This window comes from Taurulus bubalis (assembly GCF_910589615.1).
Source record: "Taurulus bubalis genome assembly, chromosome: 4".
NCBI classification, from domain to species: domain Eukaryota; kingdom Metazoa; phylum Chordata; class Actinopteri; order Perciformes; family Cottidae; genus Taurulus; species Taurulus bubalis.
Genome location: NC_136592.1, coordinates 14136170 through 14149231, shown reverse-complemented (window position 1 = coordinate 14149231; position 13062 = coordinate 14136170). Strand labels below are relative to the sequence as shown.

At 38.5% G+C, this 13062-nt stretch overlaps 1 protein-coding gene across 1 annotated transcript in view; it reads left to right on the top strand.

Moving 5' to 3' along the window:
• tead1b (TEA domain family member 1b) overlaps positions 1 to 10282 on the top strand; it is a gene marked incomplete at its 3' end in the record, with an annotated part of 29954 nt that extends 19672 nt beyond the window's left edge. Inside the window, exons 3-11 of the mRNA XM_079216996.1 lie at positions 940 to 1002; positions 4173 to 4304; positions 4559 to 4605; positions 4708 to 4766; positions 5357 to 5475; positions 6700 to 6873; positions 8698 to 8838; positions 8975 to 9127; positions 10169 to 10282. Coding sequence (XP_079073122.1) covers positions 940 to 1002; positions 4173 to 4304; positions 4559 to 4605; positions 4708 to 4766; positions 5357 to 5475; positions 6700 to 6873; positions 8698 to 8838; positions 8975 to 9127; positions 10169 to 10282 — 1002 coding nt within the window. The remainder of the gene's footprint in view (positions 1 to 939; positions 1003 to 4172; positions 4305 to 4558; positions 4606 to 4707; positions 4767 to 5356; positions 5476 to 6699; positions 6874 to 8697; positions 8839 to 8974; positions 9128 to 10168) is intronic.
• Between the last annotated feature and the right edge of the window lie 2780 nt (positions 10283 to 13062).

Sequence of the window (13062 nt, the reverse complement as noted above, 5' to 3'; positions counted from 1 at the left end):
TCAGACAGAGAGAGACGGACCGATGGACAGAAAAAAGGACATACAGATTCCTTGTTTTATAATTAGATATGAAACACAGAAAATCCTCACATGGTAAAAAGCTAGGACCAGACTATGTTTCACATTTTTGCTTGAGAAATATTAAATTATTAAAATAGTTTTTTGTTCAATTGATCAATCGATTGAGTAATAGTTTGAATAGTTTATGCATCAGCCTTAATAGCAAAAAATATATATATTTTGAATAAAATAAATATTTACCTGCAGAGGAAGCACTTTTTAAATCACTTCGCTCCCACTAGAAAACTCACCTTGGGTGTGATTTGCGTAGATAGTGTCAGAGGAGACGCCCCTCAAAGCTGTCATCAACACACATTACTCCTCATTCTAATTGTAGCACTGCTGAATGTTTCATGTGAGAATATTAAATAATTTAGCACTGTGTGAACGTTGGAGGGTAAACTTGGCCGGTGAAATGCCTCGCCAAGCTCCCGTAAGAATACTAGACTAGCCAATTCTCATTCAACACACAGCAGATCGCATCTGGGTGATCTTAATGTGTGCTAAAGGGGCCTGCATCCTCCTTAATCAGCTCACTTATGTGACGACAACACACAGCATAACGCTTTATTGGCTGTTAGCTTGGTGTGTGGTTTGGAGTTGCTTCTGTTATGTACCATTTCTTCCTCAAGTGTCTGTTAAACAAAGAAATGTATAATCCACTTTGTACTTTTTTTGTTTTTTTATTTTACATTCTCTCTTTTTTGCTTGTTTTTTTTAATGGAGGTGTCTAGTCACATACAGGTCTTAGCAAGAAAGAAAGTTCGAGAAATCCACGCAGCCATTAAGGTACGTCTGGCTTTGCCCAGTTGCAGAGGGCTTTTCATTGCCATGGTTACAGGCTCTTCCTTTGTTTTCCTCCCCTCCCCGACCCCGCAGGTGTCTAGTCACATTCAGGTTCTTGCCAGAAGGAAATCTCGTGAGTTTCATTCCAAGCTAAAGGTATGCGCTTTTCTGCTTTTGGGCTTGTTCGTTGCTGTGAGACTTAACTTCCTGTTTCCCGTGGTGACAGAGTGAATGCCTGGTGCTCTGATTCCTGCTCACCCAAATGTTCTGCTCGCTCTACTCGGTTCACATTTTTTCTAACCCCCTCCAACTTCTAAGTCCAGTTTTCTTACCCTCACTATGACATGCTGTCACTGTCCTTTCGGCTTGTTTTCATCTACATTTATTCACTTTTCTTTACGGGCCTTTGCCCGTAAAGAAAAATAAATAATAAGAAAATAATAATAAGAATCGAAAATGCATTTTAAAAAAAAACGATAAAATGGATTATGATCAATCACTGCTGGTGGTCTTTGAGCGAAATGCTAACCTCATCATGCTAGCATGCTCACAAAAACAATGCTTACATGGTGATGATGGCAGGTATTCTGCTCACTATTTAATTATTTATCTGATGGGGGTGCTAAATGAAAAGTCAGAGGATCATCAACAGTAATATTAATTCATCCTCAAGGGGACATGAATATTTGTACTACATTTCATGACAATCCCTCCAACAGTTGTTGAGACTTGTTCCTCAAAACCCCAGATGCAAACCACATGGTGGCACTCGAAGAAAAGTCTCATTTTGAGGATTCATCCTCTGGAGATCATGAATATTTATTTTATGTCAATCCATTTAAAATGTTCACTCTGGACCAAAACTGACGGACCAAAAGAGATTCCTAGAAATTCCTAAAAATAATGTAAAAAAAAATAATAATTATATACAGTATTTTATATGTTATATATATTTTTGTTATGTATATATATATATATATATATATATATATATCTCTCTATATATATATATATATATATATATATATATATATATATATATGTATATATATATATATATATATATATATATATATATATATATATATATATATATAGAGAGATATATATAGAGAGATATATATAGAGATATATATATATATATATATAGAGAGATATATATATATATATATATATATATATATATATATATATATATACTCAGTACTTTATATATATAAAAAACATGTTTGTACATATTTGTAGTAATTTAGTAAATCAAAGTGTGCGAATGTTGGGAAGCATGCTGGCATTGGCTGTTAGTGAGAGGCCGAGAGCTGAAGGTCCAAGGAAGTTGGTCTGATGGCTGACTCTTGCTGAGATGCTCTCTGCTGTCTTGTTCCTCCTCCTTCCTTCTTCCTCCTCCCAGTGCCATGGCTGCCAGCCGCTTTCCCCCAGTTCAGATGTCATCATTTCAGAGCCTCCTCGTCGATTGTTTTACAATAATTAATTCTGTTACTATCCCTGTAAAAAGATTTTCCCAATGGCAAATTAAAATGGGACAAATACATTGTGAAATAATCTTGAATAATATTAACCTGTAATTTTATCTCATGAAGTAATGCTTGTTTATCAAAGGACACCCCACCCATGTGCCATTTTCTTGGGGGGGCCGACGTCATGTGTTGACTTTCACACTTTGCTCCAACACAAATTAATGACCCCTTGTGTGTGTGTGTGTGTGTGTGTGTGTGTGTGTGTGTGTGTGTGTGTGTGTGTGTGTGTGTGTGTGTGTGTGTAAGTGTAAGTGTAAGTGCGTGCGTGCGTGCGTGCGTGCGTGCGTGCGTGCGTGCGTAAGTGTGTGTAAGTGTGTGTCGAGCCAGAAAGCCAGAAAGAGTCAGACAGGCAGCTTTGCCTGGTCTTTCAAGGGCACAGGCGGCTGTCTGAAGAAAAACAGACAGCTTTTGTATGAACCCCAGTCTTTTCTCATTTAAAGCAAAGTAGTGTTGGGGCAAAGAGAAATACAAGTGTGCCCGTCATTTCAGGGGGCATCAATGAAAACCTGCTGTTTCTGGTCTCGACTATGGCATTTTTGTGAAATTAGTCATTACGTTATTGTTCGGTTGTTTTGTCTCGAGTGATGACGACTGATCAGATTGTGAAAATTATAGAAACCAAGACATTCGTGACAGAGAACAAGGATCATTTTGTTTAATAAAGTGTTCATTGCACATTTGCATTGGGTTGTGCTGTGTTAAGGCTTGACATTCACAAATGTAATTGTGGTTTTACTAATGTTTGTAGGTCACAGACTTTGTCACGCAGACTTAAATAACAGTTGTATTAATACATGTTGAATTACTCACAATAAATTAATATACAACAAAACTTTGTTTTTTTGCATTTAGGTTACAAGCATGGTAAGTATTCATTTTCTGTTTGTGATGCTGTCTTTGCTTTTATTATGGCCTGCTTTGTCCTTTAACTGCTAGTTTTGCATTTGCTCTCCTGCCATAGCGACACAGTAGCTGCGGCCCAGTGTGTTTCCAGTTTAGTGGTTTTTCATTGTGTCATCATATTATTATCATACTGTAGCTTGACTCTGCTCCACCAGCATCTGTTGCCAGCATGCTTACCTTTAGCTTCTGCCACCAGTGATTCTGCATGGGTTTGCGAGTGTGCATGGGATATCCAGATGTGCACTCTGCTGCAGTACCTGCATTCAGCATGTTCAGTATGACTGTACATGTATATGACTTTGTGAATGCTCATTAACAAAGGACTATGTCTAAAACAACATGCAATGTGCAGTGCACTTCTTCAGGCTTTTGGGCTCTTTGTTACTAATAAGCATGGCCATTTAACATTTACAATTTGATATTTACTGATAATTTAAAGACCCTTTGTCCAAAGATATACGGAACTAACCAGTAAAGAGAAAGTTTAGTAGGACTGTTTCCTGACAGTTTTACTTGAGACATTCTTGACAATGTTTAGATGTGTTTTGACTTACAGACAAAAACAGCATTAATAGAAATGCTGCTGAATAAGTTTTTGAAAGTATTTTATTGGTAGATTAGTCAACAAGCAAACGTTTGTGTAAGTGCATACCACAGCTATTGCACTGTATATAGGAATTGGATTGTCCTTGTTCAGCACATTCCTGTAAAAACACTTAAATAGTGATGTACATGCATCTTCTCTTAACCTGCCTTCAGTTTACTGTTGTGAGAGAGGTCGGTGATGCTTTTAGTGTGTTGTTTAGAGTCTGTTTGTTGCTACCTCTGCAATATGCCCCATCTTCCCCTTCTGTGTGAGTGCTAAGCCTTTTGTGACTGCTGTTAAAGGACCAAGCCGTGAAGGACAAAGCCCTCCAGAGCATGGCCTCCATGTCCTCGGCTCAGATTGTTTCTGCCACGGCTATTCACAACAAGCTGGGCCTGCCAGGAATCCCGCGCCCAGTCTTCCCTGGAGCAGGGGTAAGAGCCTTGTCGGCACCCCACTATTGATCCATCCTGTCCAGCTTCACCCAGAGCGGCCATGGGGCCAACCACACCGACACACGCGCCAAATCACATTACACACCACAGCTTTGCATAACTGCTACTATTAGATAAGCACAATATCAAGTAGTGTTAGTCAAAATAACTACATCCACTGAACATAGAGCTATGATCCATTTTGATCACAATTGTACGTTGTCTGTTTTCTATTAATATATGTAAATCTCCAGTTATGGCAGGGTATGATATCGGCTGGTCAGCCTGGATCCTCACAAGAGTAAGTTTCACACTTCATCAAAGAGAACTTGAATTCACAAAAAACTGTTAAAGCAACACATTTAATATAGTATGCTTATGGGTCTGTCATTCTCTATTGCAGTATTAAGCCTTTCACCCAACAATCCTATCCCATCCAGCCAGTCACAACAGCCATTTCAAGTAAGAAGTTACCTGATTAGAAAACTATTAAGGAAAAATGACCGAAAACGGACATCACGTTGTATAATTGCTGAATCTGAAATATTTGAAATGCAACCTCACACTTTGGTTATTGGACAAAGTAAAATCTATAACTACTCAAACTTGCTCCATCTCCCCGTGAGCATTCCCCTCCTCGGTAAAAAGCATTCAAAAATATTCTTAGCTGTTGAATCTGTTCCTGTTTCCTTACTGTGAAAATTGGCAGATTGTCTCGCTGTAAAACTAATATGTTGATAGAGTGAGATTAAAATACTTTGGACCCCACAGTTATTAGCTAGGGTGCTCGCCAGCAGGTGAAAGCCAACCCCAGATAAAAGTTGAAAAAGAAGCATTCATAGATACAGTGGAGATTTTTTTAATCTTTTATCTTTTAGTTGTGTTTATTATTTCTTGCATAGAACTTGCAACAAAAAATACATGTTTCTACGTGTTGGACTGTGGTCTTCCAGTTTTGTTATAATGTCTTAATTAATATTAACTTAATCTACCTGTACTGTAAAACAACCCACAGACGAGACAAATGTTGTGTTATTGTGGCGTTTCTGTAGGTTACGAGAGCACAGCAGCTCCAGCTCCGACAGCACCAGCGTGGCAGGGCCGCTCCATTGGTACGTCTAAACTCCGACTGGTGGAGTTCTCCGCCTTCCTAGAGCAACAGAGAGACACAGTGAGTGGTAAAGCATGACATATCACTATCTCTTGGTGTTCATTCCCACCTCTTATCATCCAGTCCTTTCCTCCATGAATACACTGGGACCTTTTCCCAGGCAGAGAGTCAGCTGAGAGGAGGCCAAAACAAGCTGAGGGGGGAGAAGCCCGGCCTGTAGAGACACACAGCATGAAAACCTGCAGAAATAATGAAGGACTGTATATTAATCAGTACCTTAAAAGGCATACCAAAACTGTATTTTCGCGGCAGACTTCAGCTCAGCCAGATGATCCACAGATTTACAGAGTGTGAGTTGACAAATACAAGTCTCACATTTCTTGTTTGCTTTTGCAATTTTTAGATATTTCTTCACATTTTCCTGAGCACTTTCTTCTGGTATTACTGTGGCATGACAACAGCCATTAGCCTTCCATTCAGATTGATACTTGACATTGTTGCATTTGCCCTGAAGGCTACATGCTGGATAGGCTGCTCTGTGAGCTTTTAAACTGAAGTGCAATACCACAGGGTCTCACGCGGTCACGACCAGGGCAACGGACCTCTGAAGATCAAATGTTATTCTCTGATTTGCTTCTCTTTCTGCTTTTTGCTATGCATCGTGGGTTTGAGGTTCAACGGATAACAACATGTATCCACTTTGTTAAAAAGTTGATGGAATGGAGAAAGCACAAAAAACACACACATTTCATTCCATATTGTCAATTTAGGTTGATTATAGTCGCCTTTGATGCAGAAATGTTGCTTTTCATGTGAGTGAAGACTGAATAATGCTCTGAGAAATTTTGTTTGCCTAATTTAACACAGATATTTCGATCTTCAGATGCATACAGATATGTGGTTTCATGGCTTTCTTGAAAATGAAAAAGGTCTCAATTTATAAGCTTATAGAATTTGGGTGAAGCAGTCTGGAATTTCCGTCTGGGTTTATAATATAAATTAGGGGATCAGTTTGTTTTTCGCTTTAGTGGTTTCCTAATTTGTACATCATAAAACCATGCCGACAGCCAAAGCAATGTTGCATAGGGTTATCATCATGAGGCTGATTCCAGACATCTCTTGTTTATTATGGGGGTTAATTTGACAGAATTGGCTCATTTTGTTTAGAAAACCTTTCTGTTTTGATGACTCTTGCTATTGATACATTGATCATTTTTGGAAATAGTGTGAAATATAGCAACATATTTTAAGTACATTTCTAACACTATCCATCTATTCTTTCAGTACAACAAGCACCTATTTGTACATATCGGACAGACAAATCATTCCTACAGTGACGCCCTGCTGGAGTCTGTGGACATTCGTCAGATTTATGACAAATTCCCAGAAAAGAAAGGAGGACTGAAGGAGTTGTATGGAAAAGGTCCCCAGAATTCCTTCTTCCTTATAAAATTCTGGGTGAGTGTTACAGCCACAGGATTGACAAGTATCCTATAAAATGGAAGTATTACAACTGGATTGTATTTTTACGCACATCAGTATGAATATCATTGTGAAATGTTTAATGGCAGTATCAGGAACATTCTGCTCAGGTTCGTCTTTAGTGATTGGGTATAATCAGTCTACACAGAAGAGATTGCTCTCTTAATGTTTGCAGAATGCACTCGGCTATATTTGGACTTGCATAGCAGGAGAGCTTTTGATCAAAGCAGTCACTAATTCAATGTAATATCTCCAAACAATGGAGTGACCTGGTTGCACTCCTAATGGCTGTTTAAACATTGCATGTATTTGCTCCATGATGCAAAATGCTAACTAGCGGCAGCCAACAAAGTAGGACCGTATGCACTTGGACCAAGTCCCCTCAAATTCCTTTTGAAGTGACCGACCAATCTAAATTTCAAATGAAAGACAGAATCTGCACAATAATGAATGTATAACTGCTTTGCTTAATGAAGGAGCAGAATGTTGTAGGAGGATGTCTTTTTGAATCCATAATGAACAGGATGTTCAGGGCATAGAAAGGCTGCACGCCGAGAGTAGACCAGTTCGACCGTGCTAATCAGTCTTTTAACATAACTTCATTTAGTCCTCTTTAGAATCTTGTTTCCAATATGGACGCATTTACATGCTTCTTCAGATGTGGCCGAGATCTTCAAATTTATATGCGATGTACATGTTTAATTTCGACAGCTCTTGATTAGACAATGACAAAGGAAATTAACATTTTTAGATTCCACATTTAAAACAAATTCTGACTTCCTCTTCCAATTTCATCCTGGATACAGTATACAGTATGTACTTTATGCTAGTCTATATGTGTGTTGTCTTTGGAGTTGGAGTTGGTAGAGACCAAAAGCAGAGCAAAAAATGAACCATACCTTTTCTCCGTAAATCATCGATGTGTAAATAATTTGTTTTCACAACTTGTTTCTGCTTCGGCCAAGCGGTAAAATATACAAATATTTTATTGCAGGTTCAACAAACAGCATTTCTCTCTATTTTCTGGGGTGTGCATCAATGACATATTTAAAAGGTGGGGGTTTAGAGGACTCTTAATTTACTTAGTTGTGTCATTTTTCTATTGTGAACACACAACATGATCAAAACCTGCTCACATGTATTATGTAGGACTGGTATATCAGCTGATATATTTTGGTATTGATCTTATTGCATCTTATAATACTAAGTTGCAGAACAAAAATGCCAAACTAGGTTTGAGGTAATTTAGAAACCAAGTCTCTATTACATAGTTTGTCCACCAGAGAGCGCTGAGTTCATTTTTCAACTGTAAAACGTCCCGCTAATGGATTTTGGTCATAGATCTTTAAAAACATCAGTCCAAGGTTTTTCATATCTACAGTGTTTATTTATATAAAACAATTGGCTACATAATATCCTTTGAAAAGTTTAATTGGACATGTTACAGATAATCCACTTGAATGGGCATTACAAATATGTATTCACTGGGATCCTTGATAATTAAACATTTTAAATTGGTTGTTACTATCCAAAGAATAATATACACACAGGCTTGTTGTTACTTGTTGTATGAAAAACCTCACAAAGGTTCCTAGACTAAAACATAATACTCAATTAATTTAGTCCATCACTTTTCTCCTGTACACCTTGTCAACATGGTTTCTACTCATATTTTATTTCACCATTTTAATAGACCTGTATTTACCTCTTTGTATCGTGGTTGTATTTCTGTATATTGAACACCTAAATACATATAATAATTGTCACTGACTGCTCATTTTTATGTTCCTATTTCCCCAGGCGGACTTGAACTGCAGCATTCAAGACGATTCTGGATCTTTCTACGGAGTCACGAGTCAGTACGAGAGCTCGGAGAACATGACCATTACGTGCTCAACCAAGGTCTGCTCCTTTGGCAAGCAGGTGGTTGAGAAAGTTGAGGTATGAACTGAAGTCTGTTCATTCTGGGAATCAGAACAATGACTGAAGGACGTGAATAACAATGAGTACACAACGGCAATATATTTTTAGGTGACATGCTATTTTAATTGATACATTCTTTTCTCTTTTCCCTCAGACGGAATATGCGCGGTTTGAGAATGGACGCTTTGTCTACCGGATAAGCCGGTCTCCCATGTGTGAATACATGATCAACTTCATCCATAAACTAAAACATCTGCCAGAGAAATATATGATGAACAGCGTGCTGGAGAACTTCACTATCTTATTGGTAATCACTACACTTACCTGAGTGGGCGAGAGCCCTCTCTCCAGGACTCTTCTTCTTCTTCTTCTTCTTCTTCTTCTTCTTCTTCTTCTTCTTCTTCTTCTGCTGCTGCTGCTGTCATGGTGTGTTGGTGGGCTGGAGGGGTTGACACTGAGCCTTGAGATGAGTTCCTCTTGTTCTTGTATTGCTCTCATTCCACAGGGGATGAAACGCAGTGTGAGGAGCCTCATTATCTGCAGGGGAAAAGGGAGGAAAACAGGGGGAGAGAAACTCCTGTTATTAGCCATCACATGGGGTCTTATAGTATCATTCAGCACTCCAGAGAGATCAAAAATAAAAACAAATAGAAAGACAGGCATATATATTTACATGGGGGCCCAAAACCAGGGCCCAAAAGCATATGAAGCTTAAAAAGGTGTGTAAGATATGTATTCATTCTAGCCTTAAGAGGTGTTTCCCAAGGCATCATGTTGGAAATGATCACAATAGATTAATGATGATCTGTTTTTAGAGCATCTTCAAAAGATCTAAAATATTCAGGAGGAACTAAAACTGACGTATATCAGTGAAGTATCAGTGGTTCTATATCTGAGGGGGGCTGGAGAGACAGGTGCTAAACAAAGTGTTTCAGACAGCGGGGGAATACAACATTCATACAGACAGTATGAGAACAATAATGTGTTTTTAAACAATAAAACCTGTTAAAATGTTGTTGTAGAAACCCAAAATATAGGTATGAACCTTGTTTAACCCTTTAACTTCCACCCAGTAACTGAAAGCTGTAGACTGCTGACTGCACACACATTCTCATACTGAAGAATCCTACGTGTAAAGCATTTCTAGCATTTTTCTTTTTGTGTTTTTCAATATACAGAATGCACTTGTGCAACAGTGAAATATGTCACTGGATATGTGGTTGTTATCCGGAGACAGGACCCTGGGCGTTTGATTTTATACCTGTGTTTTTTGTTCCCAAAATGGGAATGGCAACTCCTTGAACACTTGTACTTTGCCACAAGAAAGTGACCGTCTGTTCTCTTGCAGGTGGTGACGAATAGGGACACCCAGGAGACGCTGCTGTGTATGGCGTGTGTGTTTGAGGTTTCAAACAGTGAGCACGGCGCCCAGCATCATATCTACAGACTGGTAAAGGAATGAGAGGCTCCGAGCTTCCCCTCCCTAATCCCCCCTCTTTAATGGACTTACCAACCTCAAGACAAGTGGCAGTGCCTCTACCTGAAAGTCACACCTACAATGCTTTTTGGTCATGGTATTGGGTGAAGTCAGTTGTTATAAATTTGTTTTAATATAAAGTGTTTGTTATTTGACTGCAGCTGTGAATTGCGGTACAGTTGTTTTATGTTTAAATACGAGGATTCTCGTTTAAAAGATGTTGAGTTGGTCACTGTTGGGTATAAATGTGGCCGTTTTAAAAGAATTTACTAGATTAATTTGGTAAATGGAACTATGTGTGTTGTCTTCTTCTGCTTTGTTATGTAGATTAAGAAAAAAAAAAGGATGCGGGCCTTTTCTTTCAGCAGCCTGATGTGGTCTGTGTAATATGTTTGAGTGTTTTTTGTGCGTCTGTAGTTGATAATTTGTGAGCGTACATACTGTAGATATACAGACATACACCCACAGCTAATAGATTTTCCAAAGAAACTTAACTAACAAAACACTACATGGACAGTTGGAAGCAAGTGGTTATGAATATTGCTGAATTACTGCTATTTCTTTAAAAAAAAAACTCTGCTTTCAGAGGTGTGTGTATCTCTGTTGAAGCACTCCAAGTCTTAGACACTAACAACAGAATTATTGCACTGTGAAAATACTAAAATAATGTTGCCTGCATCTGCTCCCTAAATGTAGGAAGTCTTACCAACTGCTAAGCATGTATGTGCTGCAAACAAGTCTTTTCTCTGTGACAACTGACGGGAGGATTTTAGATTTTAGACAGGTGAAAGTACTGCGAAATTACTCAAAACAGACTCTCATCTTGTCCAAAAGCACTTTGTTCCCCCGCCTGGACTTGCCTTAGTGATGCTTTCTTTTTTTCCGTTCAAACTGTGGTTTTAGAATAATATTTTCAATAATCAGCACACTATAAATCACGTCTAGACCGAAGGCCTTTGTTTCATACACTGTGGCTTTGCCCCCTCAAAGGCTCAAAATATCGCTCCCCTCTGGGATGCTGGTGTAAGAACTCCAAACCAGAGTGGTGCTGCCTTCACGTTCACACAATGTTCACATGTTTCTGTGGCCTACGCCGATCCCGAGCCTTAAGCATGTTATAGCTGTGAGAACTCCAAAAGATGCCCCTTAAACTGTGATCTCTACGCAGGAAGACTCTTTTATGTTTGCATTGTGTACGAAATTCACAATCCCATCTGCCAAAGCGTAGATGTACAGTGCCTTAGAATACACTAACATTACCCATAGCTTTGTTTTAAAATCAGTTTTGTGGATCAAACAAGCAAAAATAACTCACTGCTTTGTTACTTGGTACATCTTCACATCTGCGAAATTATGTTTCCTCCATTTGGTACGCTCCTAGAAATACAGTTTTTGTTAAAGTGTGCACATTTAAGCTCAGAAACGGTTATAACACAGGTTATATTTTCCTCTAACGCTGTAAATGTTCTATCAGCCTTTTTTTGTAAGGGTGTACTATAAACACAGACTGACTGCCTTTCCTGTCGTAAAATACCAAAAATACAGAGATACAGTTCATCTTTTGTCCTGTCCTGCATGGTAGCAAGGAAGTGCCTTTGGTATACAATTTCCAGCTTCAAAAAGATCAAACAGAAATTACAAATTCAATGTTACTAGACCAAAAATGAGACATAAGTGAAACCAATCACCACATTGCCTTTTTAAAGGATTATTATGACAGCAGGAGGAAAGTTGGTTACTGGTAAATACAAAAGATAAATGATATATTCATTTTCATTGATTTCATAAATTATGTATTTGAAGAAAAACTATTTCTTTGCTTGAGGTCAAAGCCTGAAAGACCTGCTGATAACGTACAGCCGCTGACTGCATGCAGGATGTCAACTCGTACGGACACCTCAGCTGTTTGCTCCGTGCACACTTGCAGGTTCAAGTGTGTTTTTAAAAAGGTTTTAGGAAACATGGTTTCCTCTCTCCTGGATCCATGCGCTCGCACGATGTGAAAATATCATAATGTTACCTTTGAGACACAGCTGTGATGTCCTCGAGGGACCGACACAAGCTTTTATAATTTATCTTTCACAACGAAAAAGGAAACTTTAATTTAACTTTTAATGTGGTAGAAATTGTTTCCAAAACCTGTTTGAGATGCAGAAACACATTTTTCACAGGTGCTAGTGTGGACGAGGCCATCAAGGTTAATGCTTTTCACCATAAGGACTATACTCATACAATTACAATGTATTTTAATGGAAGAAGCTCTAAATAATTGCAGACAATGTCTCTGGTGGATGCAGATAAAGTTCATTCAATCATTCAGTATTTTTGCCACAGTCCTGTGGACACTGTGGAGTTTTAATAGGCTTTCTTTTCTTTATGTTTACCCTGTGTATCTGTTCACATTTATTGATTACTTAGTGAGATGTTTTCTTATTGTACTTGTATCCAGTTGTACTTGGTTTTGTGATGACATTGTCTGTATATTGCAAGCCCAATAAGATGGTATAATGATGTTGCTGCTGCACTGCTGGTACATTTTGACATGTTGTTTCAATACTAAAACAGCAGGACTGATGCCTTCGATGGCACGAATGTCTGGTGGACCATTTAAGGAGAATATGGACACATTAAAAAAAATCAACCACGTCGAGGACTCATGATATAAACATATCAGCAGTTTAGCTCTTGTTGTTTGTAATTCTGTCGAAAGAGTAGGTACTGGTACCTTTTTGTCTTATGACCATTTCCAGATAGTGGCTTTAAAG